At 25.8% G+C, this 23,625-nt stretch overlaps 2 protein-coding genes across 4 annotated transcripts in view; one reads left to right on the top strand and one right to left on the bottom strand.

The window, feature by feature from the left end:
* The first annotated feature begins 317 nt into the window (after positions 1-317).
* On the top strand, positions 318-11,340 carry LOC126901883 (uncharacterized). Its single transcript, XM_050678796.1, has 4 exons — positions 318-459; positions 6,752-7,168; positions 7,380-7,583; positions 9,436-11,340. Exons 1-4 carry the CDS (start codon positions 400-402, stop codon positions 9,838-9,840), a joined length of 1,086 nt encoding a protein of 361 aa, XP_050534753.1. The 5' UTR covers positions 318-399; the 3' UTR covers positions 9,841-11,340.
* A 550-nt stretch (positions 11,341-11,890) lies between these two features.
* Positions 11,891-23,625, bottom strand: part of LOC126901879 (actin-binding LIM protein 3) — a 28,770-nt gene continuing 17,035 nt past the window's right edge. The window contains exons 7-21 of one of the 3 annotated variants that reach the window (XM_050678771.1): positions 20,819-20,912; positions 20,399-20,489; positions 19,238-19,303; positions 18,902-18,984; positions 18,521-18,604; positions 18,227-18,413; positions 17,912-18,160; positions 17,742-17,842; positions 17,479-17,665; positions 16,942-17,052; positions 14,210-14,313; positions 13,736-13,805; positions 12,925-12,965; positions 12,227-12,412; positions 11,891-12,149 (exon numbers count right to left, since the gene is read on the bottom strand). In XM_050678771.1, coding sequence (XP_050534728.1) covers positions 12,036-12,149; positions 12,227-12,412; positions 12,925-12,965; positions 13,736-13,805; positions 14,210-14,313; positions 16,942-17,052; positions 17,479-17,665; positions 17,742-17,842; positions 17,912-18,160; positions 18,227-18,413; positions 18,521-18,604; positions 18,902-18,984; positions 19,238-19,303; positions 20,399-20,489; positions 20,819-20,912 — 1,768 coding nt within the window. In that variant the 3' untranslated portion in view covers positions 11,891-12,035. Of the gene's footprint in view, positions 12,150-12,226; positions 12,413-12,924; positions 12,966-13,735; positions 13,806-14,066; positions 14,168-14,209; positions 14,314-16,941; positions 17,053-17,478; positions 17,666-17,741; positions 17,843-17,911; positions 18,414-18,520; positions 18,605-18,901; positions 18,985-19,237; positions 19,304-20,398; positions 20,490-20,818; positions 20,913-23,625 lie in introns of all 3 variants that reach the window. The other 2 variants (XM_050678772.1, XM_050678770.1) reach the window with 2 other exon arrangements.

Below are 23,625 nucleotides of genomic sequence, written 5' to 3'. Positions count from 1 at the left end.
AAATTAAAAATGACAAGTACAATATTTATAACACAATTATAAGAATTATGAAAGGGAGGCCCCATCTAGTGAATTGATATTCAAGTTTACTGATTAACAGAGCAAATAATATACAAAAATGTATTCTTTCATACTCAAACTAAAAAAAAATCCGTCTACGGTGACGTTTTATATCATATAATTTCTAAATAAAATAAAAATAGTTTATCAGGAAATAGTGTACTCCTTAAACAATTATTCTGTTCCAACCGCATACAGTGAAAACTAACCAAGTGAAAGATATTCGTTGGAAATGGAGGTAGGAGGACCGTCCAACAGTATTATCTAGTTATATACATACATCCAACAACTTCACAGTAATTCCTCGTCTTGCACACTACTTCATCGTGCCTGACATTTATGCACTACAGTCAAATCACCAATTTATACGCTGTAAACATCATGTGGTCTGTCAAGTTTGTAAGTATACTAATAAAATTTGTTATTGTATTAAAAATATTATTATAAATAGATATTGATAGATTCACATGAACTCAAATATCAAATTTAAAAACAATTAAAAAAAAACTTATAGACTGTTTAATATGAAAATCAATCACACTTTTTTTAAATTTTCATTTGTTAATTTATAAAATTAAATATATTAAAAATAATGATTGAATACCAATACATCGAATTTCACACTTCTATTAACAAATTTATCAAATCTCGATCAATTATTAGTTATTATTAGTATTAGTTAATTATCAATTAGTTTTTAGTTAATATTATTTTACGAGTTAAAAACTCGGAGTCTTAATTTTTTTTAAAGGAGAAAAAATATTTATTTGATCAATCTTTTAATAATTGTTTACAACAATAAATGTAACAAGTAATATTGTCCTCAATACAATTTTTACTAAACTAATCTAACTAGTACTAAATAGTACTTGATTTTATGATAAACTGTGATAAGGTGTACTACTATTCAGGTAGACTAGACTATTCTAGTCGTCTGCAATAATCTATAGATTATTTTTAACACGAAAAACTCTCATAAAACTTTTGTATAATCTCCTGTATTATTAAAATAACTTAGCGAATTATTGTTATTATTATTATTATTAGAATAAAAAACTGTCTAAATGGTATTATAAACAAAAATATCGCATACAAATGTGAAACAGTCAATATGTATTAAAATTTACATTCAAACATTAATTTTTAATTTTATAACTATTTCATATCTTGGTTTCGGGTTATTCTCGTACTCCAATATTAATCATAAGAATTATTAATATTATATATAATACATATTACTAATAATATATAAGTCTCGTAATATTCATTTTGTTTTAAAAATAATCCAAATAAGTAAAAAATTTTTTCGATTTAAAAATTGCGTACTGATTACATATTAGTATAATTTGTTTAAAATAAATGATCAGAAAATATATTTTTTAAATAGCAATCGAATCGATTCTAATTCATTATTCTAAGGAACATTCTTCTTTGGGAGGTATTATCAAAACAAATTATAACTTGATACACAAAAACCAATCGATATTTTTATACAACATCGATTGGTTTTTAGTTTTTTTATATGTAAAAAAGCTATTATTCTAGATAAACTACAAAATCATTCTATTTGAAACCTCATTTAGGATTAAAGAATATACAGCATTTTTTACCTGCCGAGGTCATAACACATGTCATGGATATTTTCAAAATACATTAGTACGTGTATTAACTTTTCTTTGCGCCTACGAAGGCGTAAAGATTTGTTTCCCGTTATTTATTTGCGCTACTTCTCTCGCTTCAACCCTGAGAGTCACCTTATGCGCGTGTTACCTTGACAGTGTAAAATTACAACAAATCTTGTAACATCAATTGAATAAAAAACGTTTATAACGTAAAACATCAATTACTGTAAAAACTACATAGTCATCTTGCAAAAGAAACGGGTTACATTTGAACGTCATGATACCGTGATATGTCTCGTTACACCCACAGAGTATATTTTCATCTACTTTGTCATTGTTAAAGCAAACGAAACGAATTTGCAATTTCCCTCAGATGACAGGACCAGAATATGAGAAAAAATCCCTCAATATCAAAATAAGACAATTAACGGCAATGAATAAGGCAGGTCAAAATATATGATTTCATGTACTTCTATCTTTTTTTTTTTGAAGTTGAGAATTTTTTCTTACTATTTCATTTATGTTAAAAATTGAACTGTTATTCAGTGTTTATAGTTATAGTATTTTAATCAATAATAATATTTTGTTTTAATATATCACGTTTATCCAATTAAAAATCCACATTATAATTAAATTACAATAGGAATAAATAATTTAATGACCCGATAATAACCATAATATTTTTTAACTATAAAAATTAAATATTTTACGAAATAAGTTTAAATTGAAATTTATTTATGATTTTGTTATAAATAACAAAATTTCTCGTGTACCTTTCAATTATTGTTCATATTTTCATTGTATTGCTACAATTTTGGCCTTAGTTAAAATGATATTACATGTTACTGCTTGTTTGCTATAGGTTTTTCATCGCCAATAAAGCTAAACANGTATTTTAATCAATAATAATATTTTGTTTTAATATATCACGTTTATCCAATTAAAAATCCACATTATAATTAAATTAAAATAGGAATAAATAATAATTATTTGTTAAATTATTTAATGACCCGATAATAACCATAATATTTTTTAACTATAAAAATGAAATATTTTACGAAGTAAGTTTAAATTTAAATTTATTTATGATTTTGTTATAAATAACAAAATTTCTTGTGTACCTTCCAATTATTCCTCATATTTTCATTGTATTTCTACAATTTTGGCCTTAGTTAAAATGATATTACATGTTACTGCTTGTTTGCTATAGGTTTTTCATCGCCAATAAAGCTAAACATTCACTTTTGTCACATACTCTGTTGGTATCAACCGCAAGTAACAGTTGTTTAACTTGGTATCACTTTAGGCGAAAGCTCCATTATATATATGTAATTACATTTTTAATCATAACATATTATTATAATGACGTCTGTATTGATTATTGAGCGGTTTAACGGTTAAACGGTCACGAATAGTAAACAAGACACGCGGTACCTATACATGGGCAAGGATAACTTCCTGAACTCATATATTACAACGTTGTCCAATTTAACATTTTCAATGACTTTAATGTAATCTAAATTAAATATAATATTTTTTGAGCCATGGCTATGTATAAAATACTGTTGATAGTTTTTAATTTTTTATCTTTACTTACAACATGCAAAGATAAAATAAAAATGGGTATTATTTGTGTAACAAAGTTGGAAAACCATGAAAACCTGGGGCAATTAAACTATTGGACAATTCCATTGACCTAAGACATTTAAAACGCGTCATCAAGCCATATTACTTGGTGTAATTTTAAGATATTTATATATACACATTTTAATTATTATTATTTCTATCGTTAAATTAAGGACTACTGTATCGCAAGTGTAAATCTCATTTATGTTTGTATTTATATATATATATATTAAATTAGTATACTTTGTATATATATGAATAAGTAACAAATAATTGTATTGATTGAGATATATTATCGTCTAGATAAAAAGCACCATAGGGCTGTGTGACGAAAAAACAGAATTGCTCTTATTTTTTATTAAAAATGAACAATCATCAACTAAAAAAAGACATGTGATTCGCAAAAATTTGAAATTAAGTTTTAGCAATTTTCATATTCACCAATGCGTATTGAATTATATTAAAAACTTATTAAAAATTAAAAAAATTGCAGTCAATTTAACTAAATGGTGCCTATTGTGAAAATTTTCATCATAAGATTATTAAAAAGTACAGAATAATTGATACAAAATTCCTTTAAATTAAACTATTAAAAAATCATGGTATAATTTTAATTTAAACAGATCACTAAGCACCACTACATTCTTCGTAATATTTAGTAGGGTAGACTGATTTTTTATAAACAAACTTTATGATCTTATTAATCAAAAACAGTTAAATATTTTAGAAAAACTTATAAAAGCTGAGTTATTGACCAAGCCAGTTTTTGTGTGCATTGCCATTTGTCTAAAGTTACAGTTATGGTTACTGGATCTTAAGCTGATCATAGTCTTGTGTTAATAGACCGTGGAATTCTACCGATAAGCTGAAAATAGTGACAATTATTATAATTATTAAATTGGTAACTTGACATATTACCTAATAACTTCAATTACTTATATTACCTGGTTTATCAGGTCGACTGATTCTTGGCGTTAAACTAGATCTCGCCACAAGACAGACCGGATGGAATTTTGAATTTTGTAGATAGGAGGGTGTCTTAAACCGTTACGCCAATCTCGAGATCGGTTTGGCATTAACTTAGCGTTGTATAACAATTTTCTTGATAAAAATAAAACTACATCGATAAGCAATAGTACAATGCATAGCTAGCCATGATGAATGCATCAATTATTGTTATTGATTGGTATTCGAAACACTAAAAATGTAATCACTCGGATTTGGAATAATTAACGGGCATTCAACGGTATTGTCTGAAGACCGTTTATTTTATTTTTTGTGATTGAAACATAGTTGTGATGAACGTGACGAGCAAGCCATACCACCGTAAGATGTGAATAATTTTTATAAATAGATTACTTACTGAATTTCAAGCTGCGTTGGATATATTTAGTAATACTTAGAAAGGCCTCATAGAATCAAATTCATCGTTGGAATATGTAACAGGTACAATAGTTCATCAATTCTATAATCAACTGTTACAATTTTTTTTTTTTTGAGAGAGTGAAAAAGAAACTAAACGATGAATATTACAATTTACATATGATTTTTATATGCTTTGATCCAAAGTTTGATAAACTTTCCCAAAATTGTCAGTTACATATGCAAACACAACTTCACTTTTAGTAAGTGACACTTATCCAGACCATTAAGCACATAGTTCATTTAAGTTACTTCACAGTTTCATATTATGTACTTATATTCATTGGGATTAATTTAAAATTATGAACTATTGAGCAATATTTACAACGCCCAATTCGTAATTAGAAATTGGCCCTCGAGTTGATTTGTTTTCTAAGACAATTTGCTCGACGGGGTTCAGTTTAGACAATCGTTTCTATAACAACTCAATTAATTATTATTGCATAATAACCGCCGAAAAATACTGAACTGGGTAACGATAATTAAATACTCTGAACTACTCAGTTGTCAGTAGCCTTGTGGCTATGTAAATACAATAAGATGTGTATATGTTAATACCTACCATATCGTTTTTGTGCGTGGCCAACCACCCAACTCAGAGGAGGTCGTCGTACGGCTAAAGTTGATGAACAAGAGGAAACGTTGTCGTAATATAGTAAATGAAATTTATTTACTTCTTTAAACTAAAATTTCAAAGTATTTGAAAAGTATTAAGCACAAAGAATACTCTAAAAATGTATGACTATAAATACATTTCCAAAAAAACTTTGCTGGAACAACTTGTTTTACGCTTTTAGATTCAAATGAGGAATCTAAACTCTGATTGACTAGAATATCACGTAACGCACGTGTCACCATTGTTTCAAATAGAATTAAATTTTTTCTTATTTTTATTTAGACTTCTATTAAAAATGTTAACAATAAAAAAAAACCTCCGGTAAAACAACTTGCTGCCAATCAAACCTCACCCAATTATAAACATGCATTATGTGACTGCAACGATTCATATTAAACAGGTCATCGACTTCGTGTATTGTTATTTCGATAGTTATTCTTTTAAGTTATAAAAATAACATCAGAAGAGTTTTGCCTTTTTTCAAATCCTTGCACGCGTATACGCTTAGTATGATTAATGTAGATATGCAATAGACATTATTTTTAAAACTAAAACTCATACATATATCCAACCGGTCTAATAATTATTATAATTGTTCTGTATCATAACCTCCAATTACAATACTTGAGAGTGATTGTTAGGATATATTTTAAAGTAACATTGTCGCACCTAGATTGCTTTTTAGTCGAAGACAATGGTGTACCTTTGAACTATCCTTCATTCAATATCAAAACCCTACATTAAAAATAATTTTAATTCCTTGCCTAAGCTTCATTTTTAATTTACGTAAAATAGTAATAACCATAAATCAAACAAGATAGTTTTAACAACAATTATTTATATCGAAGCGTTTCTTATGATAATGATTTTAATCACTGTCAAATATCATCTATACTTGTCCCTACTATACCACGTCCATACCGTGCCACGACTCCATTGTGCTACCGTTTTTTAATATTCAACTGAAGTTCATTAACTGATAAATTCATTATCACTTTTTAATCGTAAAATCTGAATTGCTAAATAGTGTTATATTAATTTCCAGATTCATTGTAATTATTTTTTGTCAGATTCTATTGAAGGGGCATAAAGATATTTTTGCCCCCTCGTATTTTGACCAAGGGGGCAACTGCCCCATGCCACCCCCCGTTCCGGCTACACTGATAATTAAAATATAATGTACATAAAAAGTTTACTTTTCCGATGTATAATTAACTTTTTAAAAATAATTCAAAGACTTATGACTGTCATAGTTTATTCGTTCAAGTTTATTAATATTACTTATGAATGACATAATAATTAAATAACACTTTCATGCTCTTTTAACTAGCACTCAAAATAATTACGTATAGTCAGGTTCAGTAGCTAATAAACAATTAAATCATTAGTTAATACCATTTTACAGGTAGTGATTACCGCATTCGTAGCATCAACACAAGCACAGCAACGAATTGAAACTCCGACAATTTTAAGACCTCAGAGTAGGATAATCAATCCATTAAATCTAGAAGCAGAAGATCCACTACCACAGCCGTTTCGTAGACCAGCAGTTCCTTTATTCAGAGGTCGCGGCTTTAGTTTAGACGGTCAAGAACCTAAATTCGTTCCAATTGATCAACCTACACATCCAACATTTTCATTCGAAAACGACAAGTCGAACTCGGATGAAAGTAGCAACAGCAATAGTAATAGCGAAAGTAAAGAAAGCGAAGATGATAAGCCAAATGGCCAACCAACGGCCAGGCAAACCCTTTTTCAATATCAATCGCAACCTGAAAGAAATCAACAACAGCCACCACAATTCCCAGGATTTAGAGCACAGGTAAAACTTATGTAATAGAATTTTATTTTAAACAATATAAACAAAGTCTTTTTATTAGTAACTTCATGTGAAAAATAACCGTCTCCTGCGTAGAAATGATAAATTACTCTTTAGAATAGTTTGATTTAAATTAAAATAAATTGATATTTAGATTACTACTAATTGATGTTGGTAATTTACTGAGAAAACGTTAACATTTTAAATTATTTAGACTCTATTTTCAACACAATCACAGCCGACAGTTCAAATACAGCCACAACTCCCGAAGAAAACCGTCCAAAGACCTTTTAAACGGGTACAAGTTCCTCAGTCAGCTGAACAAACAGCTGCAGCTAAAGTTTCGGAAAAGGTTCACAAAGTAAAAATTGAACGGACAGAATCAGATAAAAGTAGAAATAAAAAACCCGTGTCACAGGTAAGATTACGATTTATTGTTTTATTCGTTTAATATATTTTTCAACTCTCAATTCCTCAAATTGTTTAATGAAATGTATAGTTTTTAACAATTTAATTTAGAAAATGAACTTGAAACATCCAAAGATATAGATCAACTAAATCAATCCTTTTTTGGTTTACTTATAAAAAAATAGTATTGAATCGACATGTTAATTCTCAAGTACAATCACATAAAGTACTATTTATAATAATGATTAACATATTTATTTACAATAAGTTATCAAATTAACTTATATATATTAACTTGTATTCTATTTTCAAAGAATAAGAAAAGCTTTTTCACATACATAACAGAATTATTTATAAGTAAAGAAGTTATATAACTAAGGATAGTATAACATAAACAATACGATATGTTACTTTTTATACAAACCAAGCACAGCTATTTCTATTTAGACATAGTATAATATTATGTTGTGTATACTATACATTAATTTAAATGAAAGTAACATAATATTCTCACAGTAATAAATTAAACCACAATCAAAGAATGACAGGTTTCTTTATTCGTGACACATCATTAAAACAAATTGAGCAGTATAATAGTTGGATATAAAAATATGCTCGAGATATATCTTTATATTATCTATACAGAAGCTAACAAGCTGTCAGTCTAAGGTTAGATTCAAATTAAAAGAGTAGAAAACAATAATAAGAAACTGATGTATGTATTAGTTAAAGTGAAAGCAAACGTCAAAGAGTAGACTTTAATTTAAAAAGTTTTATGGTTTTTAAGATGTCATTTATTTTACATAGTTGATAATAAAAGTAACAAATATGCTTAAAAATATTGAATCTAAAAATCTCGAAAATAAATTGTTAAGTACATACTTATTCAAAGTATTAATATATCATCCATGCCAGATGATAAAACAAAAATCTGATTCAAAATCGGTCTAATGAGCATTCTTGGAAAATCAATAAATCAGATAAGATTAATTGAAAGTTTTTTGCTGTTTAATTTAAGACTATAAAATTAATGTATTTGTTTTATCATTAAGAGGAACAGAAAATAAGTTTGATAATTCTCAAAATATGTTCCGTTTATTAGATTGATGATGAGGCGTCTACATTATTTGTACGATTACTATAAAAATAAATGCTTAAAAATATTTTGTTAATTTTCAATCTAAAATAGAATACATTGATAAAATAAATCTATCAAAGAACTATATTAAATTAACCCAATTTATAACTTGTAAATTTTAACACTAGTCATTCATATTTTTTCATTTTTTTTTTCATTCATTGTATCAAGCTAGAACCTTAGTAATTGGATATTAGATTTTATCTCCATAATAATTATGGAGTATAATTATTATTGGTAATATTATATTAAATTAATGCAACGACCATTAAAATGTTTACGAATTACATAAAAAAATGACATTAAATTGAATAGAAAATATTGTCCAGAGTATATTTTCTTATGGAATTATCGATAATTGATAACTGTGACAGTACCTAATTAATTGGAATAATATAATTGGTTCTTGAAAAGTTTTTGTCAATACATAAAATGAACCGATATAGTAAAATCCACTTTGCTATAAATTTATTTTAATTTAGTAGTAATAAAAAGAAAATTTCTTTAAAAAAAAAAAAGAGAAAAATAGCAATTGGCATGTAGATAATAATGCAAGGACATTATTAAGCCCCTGACTAGGGTCAAAAATAAAACAAAAAAATGATTAAACTAATCATATTTCTAACTTGTTAATTAACTTTTCAGTAGTTTCAAATTTAAACTAATTTTCCGAATTAGCTACTTTTAAACCTTTTGTTAAATTAATTAATTGTAATGTTAATAGGTTTTACGACGATATAGAGATGATAATTCAGACGGCAGTATTACGTGGGGATTCGAAAATGATGACGGAACTTTCAAAGAGGAAACTATAGGGGTGGACTGCGTGACTCGTGGGAAGTATGGATATATAGATCCTGAAGGAGTTAAACGCGAATACTCGTACCAATCTGGTATTCCATGCGATAAAAAACTCAGCGAAACTAACGTGAATGGGCGTTCGACTGTAGAAGCACAAGCCAGTGAATCACACGGTTACATAGATTATTCAAAAAATCAGTACGTAATGGCCAACGGACAAACGGTTAGTTTGAATGGTATGGTAAAAAATAGGGCGAGAAAACCTATACGCAAAACTTCAATTATCCAAGTACTTGATAGCAACCGTAATTCACCGGAAAATAATTAAACACTTATACATCAACACAACGTTCAAGTTTATCAAAGTTTTATTTAAATTAAAAAATTATAGATATAGGATTTTATAGGAACTTGTAACTTTTAAGTTATTTTAGTTGATACAAAACATAATTCATAGTTTTACAGCCTAGATTATAGTTTTATGTTAAAAATAAATGATTAGACTGTTTTGTAAAAATATATATTTATATGTAAGTATTTTTAGTTGCCTGTTAATCCTAAAAACATTATTAGGGTTGTCTTTAATTCAGTCTTAAAAAAATTGATTTTCAGTCATTAGTTTAAATAAAACAAGGCATTTCTAAAAAAAACAGTTGTAGTATTTCAAGGTTAGAAAAGAAGTGACCATATGAATTTTTTTTTTAGTGTTTAAAAACATTTAAAATTCAATTGATAAATATATAAAATTAGATAGATTGTTTTACACAAAAACTAATCAAAAATTGAACCTTAATACTTGATGAGTTACTGTTCAAAACAATGTGACTATTTCCATACATTCATTAATATAAACTTATTAATTTAATTGAACTCATTATTTTAATTATGGCACTTGATGGTTTTTTATAATAATTGATTCAATTATTTTTTTCACAATGTTTATAAACAAACTTTTCTGTATTAATTATAAATAAAGTCATAGGAATTTAGTAATTTTAAATATATTTAAGAAAATACATTGAAATTTTTTTTCTTATGAACAAAGTAATTCAGAATAGATGGAAGTTTGTAAACCCAGTTTTGTTTCTGACAAGAATACACATTTAACAAATAAAATAAATAACAATGTCTACTAAATATTTTTAATTTATTTGTTATATAAGCCTGACACATAATTAAAATAATTTTAACAGTATTAAAAAAAAAAAAAATCACTAATAAATACGTCAAATACCTATAAAGTTAAACATATTTGCTTTGAGTAATTTATTTAAGGTTACGGCCTAAGTTTATTACAAGACTATAAGGACATCAACATAAGACTTATAGTTTATATAAAACTTTGGTAATATAATAAATAAAAATGTATTATACAACATAAAACAACATATGTGTGATAATCAAAGCCGTTTTAAAGAATTTTAAATAAATTACTAAATTATAATCAATACACAAGCTGAACATTTTTGTTAAAAATAGTACTAAGACAATTAAAAAATAAAAAATATAAAAAGTATTATCTGTTCTAAATTTTTGACAGTGACTCGATAAAAAGACTAGCACCATTCACACTTATTCATTCATGCCTTACATTTTTTTATTGTGAATCAAAATTTATAAGTGTATACATTGAGAATTAAAATGAAAACATTATATTCAAATTGCACATAAATGGTGAAACATTATAACAATTGTGTAATAAAAAAAATTGTATAAATATTTATACCTCATACCATGACATAATATACAATAAAGATAATACAGCTTTTATTACTATCAGCTGTAAACTTAAATATGGTTTAATAAATTCAATTCTGCTCACCAATTATTAGCATATATGTAATTCCGTACATTATTACAAGCTAACTTTGCTTAAAAAAATATAATATATAAATTTAAACATTATTATTTTAATAACGCCTTTAATACAAAGGAACATTGTTTTTTTTTTTTTTTTTACAATTTTATTATAATGCAAGAGATGCACCAACTAACTTTTAAAATGGCAAAAGGATAGCGGCTTTATAAAAAAAATGTTGGTAGTAACTTCATACATTTTTTCAAAAATATATTATGTTGTAAAGATTTAAAAACATATTTATTTATTTCAACTACCAAAATCTTTATTGAATATTTCTTTGATTAATAATAATTTCAATATAGATTTGATAAGCTATTTATTATAGTAATTGTTGATGTATCATAAATTGTGCTTTTAAGGCAAAAATAATATAAGCCACAATACTGAATATTAATATTTAAAAATCTACTAAATATATACTTACTGGTTTGTCTTTATAAATTGATTAAAATTTATTTTTAATAAAAGAAGCATGGTTATAAAATACTTTTATAGTAGAAAATTATAAGTTATGATAGAAAAAGAAAAGAAAAATTTGGTATATTAAAGATTGTTATCTATGTCATAATTTATAATTGTCAAATCATAACGTAGCACTGAGTAAAGATTTAAATCAAGAATTTATAGCATTTGCTTATATAATCTATATAGTGCATATAATTTTAAAATAAGCGTGCCCGGCGCTTAAGTTCATTTCGACGCCATTGAGGAAATCGATAAAACTCTGATGGAGACATTTGGAAAACGGCTTCAAATTCAGCAGGAGATAAATGACGCTGAAAGAATAATTATAAAATTTATAAACAATACAAATATATACATTTATATATAATCTCGTTTCTTTGTAACTTACTTCAAGATTACATCTATCAACATCAGAGGGCAGCCTATAATTTGTGATGAGTAATAAGTGATATGGATAGATTTTTGGTGGTTCAGAGCTGTGATGTGATGAAGACATATTTGGTAATGAGCGATGAATATTAGTAGCATACCGTAAAGATCCAGTGTAAGTAGATGATGCAGGTATTTCAGAGCACTGCATAAAATAAAAATATATCTTACTTTTTACAAGTGTATGGAATTTTATAGTTAATATAAAATTGATAAAAGAGTAAGCAATTTAATTTTTAATAGCATAGTTATAATAAATCTAATTGGTATATAAAATTTATAATAATACTGATAAAATTCAAAAACTATGTTTATTTATTTATTAATAAGGGATATGCCCAAATAAAAAATTGAGGTAAATGTTACACAAAATTATTATCATAATAATAAAGAATAATCATATAAACAATAGAAGATTTTCAATATGAGTTTTAAAACATCTTAAATAAAACCAAGCTAAAGATTTATAAAGATTAAAATATGTAAAAAAAAAAATTTTAATATAAAAATAAACATATTTCACTTAAACTTAATAAAAAATTTTATTTGAAATTTTTCAATACTTTTTAATAAATATTCAAAGAATATCTTAATTATGTTTGAAAAATTAATGCATAGTAAAACAATTAAACTTCACACTTTTTAAAGTTTACATACCATGTTGCCTTGATCCACTTCAGATATAGATCCGGCAGAAACTGCACCAAAACAGACAAGCTAGATTAGTATAAGCAGGCATTTGTTTTTCCTACATATCAATTAGGCATTATATTAAGAACTTTGCTATTTTTTTTTCATTTATATTAACAGTATATAAATTATAAATAAGCGTAACAGCTTTGACAAGAATAATCTTTGAGTTAAATTTATTTTCTACTGCAGATTTTTATATAAGTTAAGAGATTAATTTTATAATTAATTAATAAAAAAATATTTATTAATAAAAAATCAACTTCAAAGTTAAACAGCAAGTTTAATTATAAAAATAAAATTATGCAGTTTTCTTTATTTAAAAATAAATAAAATTTAATTTACAGGTTAAAATTGTAGAAGCCCATAAAATGTTTATACAACTAATTTTCTTTCAATTTTCTAGTTCAATAAACCCTTATACAGTTGGATAATAATGCGAAGATAACTTTAAAGCCTGAACCTTCACTAAATTATAATTTACTTAAAACAAATTAATTTTGAAACAAAGAAATAATAGTAACATTTTTGTGTTTAAATAGTTATGCACATCATATAATTAAAGGAATTAAGCTTCTTCTTTCATGCATTTGTATCATAGCATAAGCTTAATATTTGGACTATAAATAAAATAATATTTGATATTTTAGATTAAAAATACAAACAATTTTCTAAAAAAAAAAATAACTAATTCTATCACCTTCAAAATTCTATATACATTGTAGTAGTCATGAGTAATATTTTAACTTAAATCTATTAAAACTATTTAAGCACTCACCTTCTGACCTAGCGCAGTTAAAATCTGTGCTAAGTGTTTTATTGTCTAAGCCATTAATAGAATAACCATCCTATAAAATATAAAATAATCATTAAACTACTTTATGATAATATATGAGGAAATTCTTGACAGTCATTTATATATATTATTTTTTATATAGGATTTTTTAAAAGGATAAATGTAATATTAGCTTTACATTCACTGATAACTTTTAAAATAAAAACATTTTGGAAATGATTGATTAAGAATTTATTGATTTTCAATGAAAAGATATCCAAATTTAATAATTTTCAAGTTGAAAAACACACAGATATAATACGACTCATCATACCAGTGGATTTTTGATGCAATATGCTGAACTGAAAGTATTTGATCGTCGGCTAGGTGCCAAACCATAGCCGGGTTTGGGTACATGACGTAATGCACTTACAACTGTAAACATAAGAACAAAGAAAATAGCTTTTTATTACTTACCCGAATAAAATTGACAGAGCTACCGGTGAAGCCGGCTGGAAGAGTGCACGACTTGCGAGCGCCCCTTGTCATTATAGCCGACCCATGCTGACCTTGATAGTATGCTACAAAAACAAATAACACACCATGCAACAAAAAACCACAAATTCCAAGCCACACTTATAAAAACTAAATACTACTAAATGTTAGGGATTAGTATAATAACATAAAACAGATGAATAAAAGGAGCACAGATTTTAATAAGAAGGTCTAGCCATAATATTTTCTAACTAAAAATTTTCTATTCAAATAGAGAATAAAATTAAATGATGATTTAACATTTATAAACCATATAATTTCAGTTTTTTAAAGCTCTATGCACTAACTGCACTAGTTTTTAAAATAAAGGAGGTAAATTATCTTAAAATAATTGTAGTTGAAACCTGGGTGAAAATAATGTGCTAAGTTAATTTTTTGCTTTTCTTAAATACTATAAATTATATGAATTGTTACATAACACATTATCTCACCTAGACTTCAATTGAAATTCGCTGGTATTTTAACATGGAATATTAAACAAAATTTTAATCATAAATAAATAATATGCACTAATTAAATTTAATTCTTTTAAAGTCAATTAAATAGGCCTTGATAGCATATACGTAAATTATAATCATCTTAATATAAAACAATTATTTTACTTCTTATAGAAATTCTGTAAAAATTGTTTAAAATATTATTTTTTTACATTCCTAAAAGGTATTTTTTCAACAAGTTTTACTAAAATTATTAGGATATTCAAAAAATATATGCTTTATTAACTTTCTTTAAATTATAATTAATGAAAAACCCAAAATTAACAAATAATTATTTTTGTTATAAGTATTAAAAATATTTTTTTGCAGTGCAATTAAAAAAATTTGTGATTAATTGTATGTTAGTAAAAACATTAAATTTGCAAAAATTTCCATATGTCAAAATGCATAAAAATTCACTATATTTGTTTTTACAAAAAATATTATCTGTTTCTAATTTTAAAATAAAAAATCACTTTAAATTATATTTAGTGTTATTTAGTGTTATTTGATAGAATTTCTAATTATCGACTTTATCACATTATATCAATTATTTTTAAATTTAATCAAATATGAATATTTAACATATTTTAATAGAAACAGTATTACATAAAATGAATAATTTTTTCATATTTTAAAATTGAAAAGTTTTAATCAAATTAATTATTATAGATTTATAATTTAGTTGTTCAAATTTATTATGTAAATAGATTTCTAAATAAATTTCTAAAATTATTCAATCAAAATTTGTTCATATTATTGATATCTAAAAATATTAATTAGTAAAGACTAAGTTTTTTAAAAATTATTTAACAAACTTAAAGACTCATGTAATGTGTTTTTTTTTTACAATTGATTTCTACAAATATGAAAAATAATGTAGTATAAATATTAGTTACAAATAAAAGTAATTCAATGTAGTGATCAATAGCTGAAAAATAATTTTATATTTCATAATCTATTGAAATGTTAAGGATTTATTTTGACATAAAAAAAAAAATTAGTGTGTACTTGATATAAGGCACAAATCTAACATTAATACCGCCACCTTGATTAAATGGGCCATATATACAGAGTGGTTCTTTTAAGGTTAGCCACTCAATTTTTAACAAAATAATAAAAACATCAAGAATTTTTTTACTGATTTTATTAATTTTATATATGTCTCTCAATTTATTAACTATTCATTATTTTTTATGTTCAATCTTTATTCCTTATAATAATGCAAGCTTTATTTCTTTAAATAGTACTATACAAATCTAAATAACTTATATTAAAGAAAAATACTGGTTTATACAAACTTTTGTCTCATAATTTTGAAAATTATTACACTTATAAAATAGACTAAGGGTGAAACTCTGATAAAAACATTTTTCAACTGCACTTCTCCTTTTTAGGCATGAAAATGTTAATAACTTTCAAAATAATGAAGTCAATTCCTTGATTAGATTATTTGTCATATAATAAACTAGATAAATATGTATATTGCCAATTAAAAAATAAAGTTTATAAACTTATAAGGAATGAAAAATGGATTTATAATGTCTATTTAAAAAATTTTCTATATTTTTATTATTTTTAAAAAAATTGAATGGTTAATGTTAAAAAATTACCTCGTGTATAAAATTTTAACAACAAAAAAAGTATAAATGAAATTTGTATTCGATATAAGGCATAATAATAAAATAATTTAAATTAAGTTTAGTTATGTATTGATTCACTTTAAATAATATAAATTCTAATTTAAAAACAAACAATAATTTTAAGAAGTTAAATAGTTAGGAGCGTATACAAGAAAAAAGAAAAAATTCAAGTTGATTTAATGTTTATTTTTTAATTATTTATAGTAAACAAGCAAATTATTTAGCAAAATATCACTTCAATTCTACAAGGTAAATAAATTAAATAACAGGAACTATAACTATTTTACAAATTTCTTTAAAATCATTAAATTGTCAAACATTGTATAAAAATTAATTATAATAAAATATTTTATGATTAAAATTACATTTTTTTTTTTTAATAAAATTTTAATTATTTCAGTTATTAGATTAGTCAGAAAGTCGGCTTTAACTGTATTCTAGGCAATAAATAATTTTCAATTGAACTTTTTTAGCATTAGATTTTGCACGTTTTAACTGATGAAAATACTTTATTAAAACTATATTAAAAACTTACTATTATAGCTAGGTATGGCACCTGTAGATTGTCCAACTGATGATCTGTAACTTGAATCCAAATATCCATCCTCTTCCCAAGGTCGTTGGTGGTCTAGATTACGAGATGGAGCTGTTTGAACAAAACAAAATAGTTCTACATATATCTTATTTCAATTTAAACATTTTTATTGAGCACAATATAAATACAATTAAGAGCTAATTTTAATTATGCAACATACTTATAAAAATATGCTTAATATCTCACTTGTGTTAACTTTTGAATAATTAAGGAATATAACCTTTTAATTAATCAAATAGAAAAAATCCTATTATCTATTTTAAATGTACAATGTCTACATTTCAATATTTAAAAATTCAAAACTTATTAGTTCAGTAATTTTTTAAACTAACATTAAGGAGAACCTGTGTATAATCTATTCACATTATTATATATTGAGTTTTTAAACTTTTATTGGAGATTTGACTTAATTACACTATTATAGAACATATAACTTTAGAACCATTAAATACTGGAAAATTAAAAAATAATACTAACATGCATTAATAGGAGATTGATATCTAAGACGATAAGTTGGTTCACGAGCAGCAGATGGACACCTTGAAGCATTACGAGGGTCAATGTGTGCTACTTTCCATTTTTGATGTTTTTCACGTTCTCGAACTTCTTGTAAAAAAACTTTTCCAATACCAGAACCCATTTTTCTAAGTTCTTCTTCCTCCTTCTAAAAATAAAGAATAATTAAAAAAACTCACTCAAATTTAATTTGAATTAACTAAATATATTATCCAATTACATACTTTTAATTTTGGATCTACTGGCCTATCTTTTTTAATATTATCCACCTCATCTTCATCATCTGAAATTCCCTTATAACTATCAAACCAAATTTTACGTTTTTCTAAATTGTACAATATAAAATTTTATGATTCTGTAAGAAATAGCTCTATGTATCATATTTTGTACATACCAGGATCTGTATAAGGACACGGAGGAGCTGGGAAATCATCTCTTTCAATTTTTGGCTTTTCACCTGGTGCTGGTGGCTTAGCTGCTGGATAATGAGCTAATTCAATTGGTTCTTCATTGTTCATACTATGTGGTGATTTAGGCCTAGGCGTTTCTGAACGTATACTATCAATTAGTGCTCTCATACCAGTGCGGCTACCAGCTGAACGCAATGTTGAACATTTGCTACTTCCACGAACACTACCACATGCTAATATATCCATAAGTTTATAATAATTCAACAAAAATAAATAAAAATTTACAATAAAATTCTTACATGTTGGACGATGAAAATGTGGTGAAGTAGGATGTTTATCATATGGATCTATAGGTCGTTTTAAATATCCTTGAGTGGGTTCTTCTGTTAGATAACTGTAAGTGTAAATACGACTTATAGGAACAGCGGGTGTCTTATATTCTCTAAGTAACAACCCAGGACTTCCAGGTATATCCCGATAATAATGCTGTAATAACATTTATCCATTCAACAATTATACTCAATTAATTATGACAAAAATAACTACATTTTATTCATTCAACCAAATAGAATAGCAAATATTGTATTACTAACCTTTCTATTCATACTACTGCTGCAAGAGCCATTATAGCACGAACCATTAAAGCTGGAAGCACGTGAACGAGAGCGCAACGAAAACTGTAAATACATACAAACTAATAGATAAAAAGCATCTAAAAAAAATCTACCATCCATTAAAAAATGAAAATAAAACTTTCATAAAAAAATTGTATAGAAAAGTATGTGCAATTAATCTTACATATAAAAACTATAAATAATTTACAATAAAATTAGTTACTACTAAAAATTAATAACAAAAGAAAAAAATAATAAATAAATAGAGAGAAATACCTCTAAAAAGCTACTTGAATATTTTTATTACATTAAGTATAAACCAATGTGTATGAATAACTAAAAGCCAAATCACTACATTACCTGTGTTTCACTGGCAGCTGAACAACTGATCCTGTCAAACTCTTCAGGGTCATTACAATGTCCGTTTAACATGGTATTTGATCCTAAATAATATGATGAATAGAAGTGTAATAAAATTTACATTATACTCAGCTAAAATATACTTTATGCAATGAGAAACTTGAGAGTATCGTTTTACATTTAAACATTTACTTTTATTCAAGTATAAAAAAAAACATCAAAGAATTTGACTTTTATAAATTTATGATGTAATGAAATATAATATTTTATTTAAAAAGTAATATTTAAATAACCATCAAACTTTTTACAACAGTATATATAATACTAAAATATTACCTCCATTAATTATTGTACCATTTTCAGTAGGTCCTGGTCCACAACGTGGATGCCAAATTGCACCACCTGAAAAAATAGTAATAAAATAAATATAATTTATGATAATTTTTATTTGAAATGAGGTAAATAATGACTTTTAAATAATTAAAATTCGAGCTAGATATGAATTAAGGTAATAATACTAATTGAAGATTTTTTAAAACTACAAATATTAAAAAACAACTAGGGTCTTATATGAATAACAATCAAATATAAATGATGATATATTTTTAAACAATGTAATTTAGTAATTAAAAATAATTATTATTTTTTTTTACAATAATATAAAAATAAATATTAAAAACCAGAAAATTTTTTAATACTATTTATGCACACAATATTTCTAATAAATAAAAACTAAGAAATTATTTTAAATATGAAAATGTTAACTACTATTTGAAACTTTTAAACAAAATATTTTTTAATAAATTAAAAACTTAAATTTAAAAGTATATAAACAAAGTAGTGAATAAAAAAACAAATTTAATCTTTGCAAAACCTTGATTACAATTTTAATTTGGTTAATAAAAATTGATAGGCCACAATTAATAATTAATAAACAGGTCCAACACTAATAATAAAAATATATTTACAAATAAAAAATTAGTTATAATTATATATATTTCTTTAGTATTATTATGGCTAGAAATTATATGCATTTATAAAATTTGTGTTGAAGCACTTTAAAGGGTCCCAAGTTTGTGCAACTTTGGGATAAAATTATATAGTACCATAGAAATATTTTTCGTTTTATGAATGATAAACCTCTCTAAATATCTTCCAGAACCATAACCTCGGTAAAAAACATTAGTAAATTTATAGGTTAATTAATAAATAATTGTGATTGCTGATGGTGCATTCAGAATAACTTAACAAAATTTATAAATACTTATATTTCCTAGCCCTAATTATTAGAGAATACAAAGCTAGATTTTTAGTCAAAGAATATTAGATAATTTCAATTTTAATTAAATCTATGAATAAAAAATTATTTTACATTAATATAATGTACCATAAGATTCTAATTATTACTTAATAAGAAAAAAAATTATACTTTTAAATTATTTTGTTCAATCTCGGTAATAAATAAAAAAAATAGAAATATGATAAATTTTATGTTACCTTGCAAATACATTTCTTCTCCATCACCAAAAGGATCTCCACATTTAGCGCATCTCGCACATGTAGGATGAAAATGGTGATTATCACCAGCCTAATTAATAAAAACCAATGAAGTCTATTAAAAAGTATACAATAAGATTCTCAAATGATTTTCAAACATTGATATTATAAATTTCTACAATATAAAATAATATCATAAAATGTACAGTGTTTTGTTAAGGGGCTCATTTCTACAAGATTTAAAAAATCTTAACATAATGTGACATCTTGTATATTTTAATATTAATACTGTCAACATCGAAAATTGTGTACTTCACATCAATAATGAATTAAAAGAACAAATTATCATAATATCAAAGTATTATTATCATTTAAAAATCTTAGTATACACTAAAAGAGTAATAAAAATAATTTTTTTACCTGTAAAACTTTTCCAGATATAAATCTACTACAATATGTGCATTTGACTCCAAAAAGTTTTTGATAGTCTTTTTCACAATAAGGAACTCCATCCCTTAAATTACGAAAAAAATAATTAGGATTCACTTAAGAAAATAATAATATATACCTCTTTCCTTTAAAAATTGATATATAAATGTTATTAATTTTTCAGAACAGCAAAATCAAACATAAAATTTATATAAGGTCATAAATGCAAATTTAAATATTTAAGTACAAACTATCCTAATTAGATTAATTATTGTAATCATTGTAACATGAACTTAACATATATAGTCTTGTGCTACATTATATTTCAAATAATGAAAATAAGCAATTGTTATAAATTTATGATTACAATTTTAATGATGTTGATTTATAAAAATTATATTTTTCTTCCACTTTTAAAAATGTTATTTTTTTACAATACTATATTATGTTATAAAGTTTATTAACTTTAACAGTAAATTATTTATTCTCCCTATGGATAGGGGATAAGAATACTTCCACAGCTCCTCTGCCAGTTGTAAGAGGCGACTAATGAAGTTGCATCAGGTTAACAGCCGGCATAAAATTTTTGTCAAAAAGTATGAGGAATCCTGAACAAAATTTAGGCAGATTATTTCATCTTGGATGTACACGGGGACAACAAGTGAGAGGAAATAAAGTAGTTAAAAACAGAGAAGACCTAAGGAACAAAGTGTTTGATACCAGCCGGACAACTTGTGAGGTAGCTATTTCACCACTCATGTGTAAAGGTCTACCCAACGCTTGTAGTGTCAACGGTGTAGAAACATCACCACTTAACTCTAGGCTGAACTGGTGTATAAGGGAAAAAGATAGATGCAAAGTAAGAATAGGTACTTGGAATGTTGGAACATTAACTGGTAGATTGATTATTTTAAGTGGAAGAGAGAGAACGTAAAGTGAGTAAAAGATTGTAAGTTATACTAGGCAAGAGTGTAACACAACATTCACTGATGGTAATAAAGTTGTGGTGTAGTAGAAGAGAATATACAAAAACAGAAAGAACACAGGAGAAAAATCGAGGATACAGTGGTGGAAATTGAAAGGCGAAAATGAAAGAGTTTTTAAAAACAATAAATGAGAGTGGGTGTGAAATGTTGTGGGAGACATAAATGATGTGTGGAATAGATTTGCTAATTGTGTAAAGAATACTGCAAAGACATTGTTGGTGAAAGTAGAAGTAGAATGCCAGGAAACAAGGAAACCTGGTGGTGTGATGAGGACGTTCAAAAAATTATATATAGTAAGAATAAGCAATTCAAATTATGGTAGAAGAGCAAATGGAGAGAAGATTGGATAGAGTATAAAAACTTGTGCAAAGAAACTAAGTGTGCAGTAAGTAAGGCAAAGTTTAAGAGGTATAATGAGTTGTATGATAGGCTAGGAACAAAGGAAGGTGAGAAAGAGGTATGGAAGACTGTGGCATCAATGAAAAAGAATAAAGCAGTAAAACCAGATGAAGTGCCAGTAGAAGTATGGAAAATATTAGGCGGTGTTGGCATTAAGCGTAGAAGTAACAGAAAGTTTTAGGGTAAAAGTAGGAATGCACCAAGGTTCTGCTTTATGCCCTTACTTATTTTCTATGGTGATGGATGAAATTACTAGAGAAATACAAGGAGAGGTGCGGTGGTGCATGTTGTTTGCCGACGATATAGTATTAATAGAAGAAAATAGGGAGGAAATTAATCAAAGGCTAGAGGTGTGGAGACCAGCTCTTGAAGAAAAGGGTTTAAGAATAAGTAGGAGTAAGACAGAGTATATAGAGTACGAGTTTGACAAAGGAGAACACGAGGTAAGTGAAATGTGGAGTTCAGTGACAATAAGCGAGGACGTGATAGGAGAAGTGGAAAGTTTTAAGTATTTAGGATCAGTTGTGCAAAGGAGCGAGGGTATAGACGAGGATGCAAGACACAAGATTAAGTGCGGGTGGTTAAAGTGGAGAGAAGCATCTGGTGTGTTATGTGATAAAAGAATATGCTGATTGGTAAATTCTATGAAACTATAGTGAGACCAGCTATGATGTATGGTTCAAAATGTTTGGCGGTTGACAAGAAAGTAGAGCAGAGAATGAGTGTAGCAAAAATGAGAATACTTAGATGGAAGAGTGGAGCGACTAGAAAAGATAGGATAAGGAACAAACATATAAGAAGTAGGTGTAGTGTCAATTGTGGATAAGATATGATAAGATAAGAGATAATAGACTTGGATGGTTTGGTCATGTTATGAGAAGAGAAGAATTGGAAGCTATAAAAACAGTTATAGAAATAAATGTTGAAGAGGTAGATGAAGACCAAAAAAGAGTTGGAGGGATGTAATTGAATGCGATATGAAGATGGCTGATGTGAACGTAAATGTTGTGGGTGATCGTGTCAAGTGGAAGTTTAGGAAAAGGGTGGCCCACCCCAAGTAGTTGGGATTAAGGCGAGGAAAAAGAAGAACAGTTAACTATTTATTAGAAATAAATTATATTAACCAAACTATTAAGAAATGAGTGACTAATTTATTCAATAAATTATAAAAACTATAAAATATTTTTATTTTTAAAGATAAATTTTTTTGTACTTATGATTTTGTTATGTAAATTGTAAAAAGTTAGAGAAATTTTTAAAAAAATTGTTTAGTAGCAATGAACTTTATACTATTATTTATATGAAAATTATTTATTATTTCAGTCAATGCTATAGTATCTGGTATTTAACACTTAACATTACATAAACTTTTTTAAAAGAATATGTACATTATTAAAATATATCGCAATGAAT

This window comes from Daktulosphaira vitifoliae, unplaced genomic scaffold (assembly GCF_025091365.1).
Source record: "Daktulosphaira vitifoliae isolate Bord-2020 unplaced genomic scaffold, ASM2509136v1 Scaffold_3, whole genome shotgun sequence".
NCBI classification, from domain to species: Eukaryota; Metazoa; Arthropoda; class Insecta; order Hemiptera; family Phylloxeridae; genus Daktulosphaira; species Daktulosphaira vitifoliae.
Note: the sequence above shows the minus strand (reverse complement) of the source record. Positions and strands in the feature narration are given on the sequence as shown.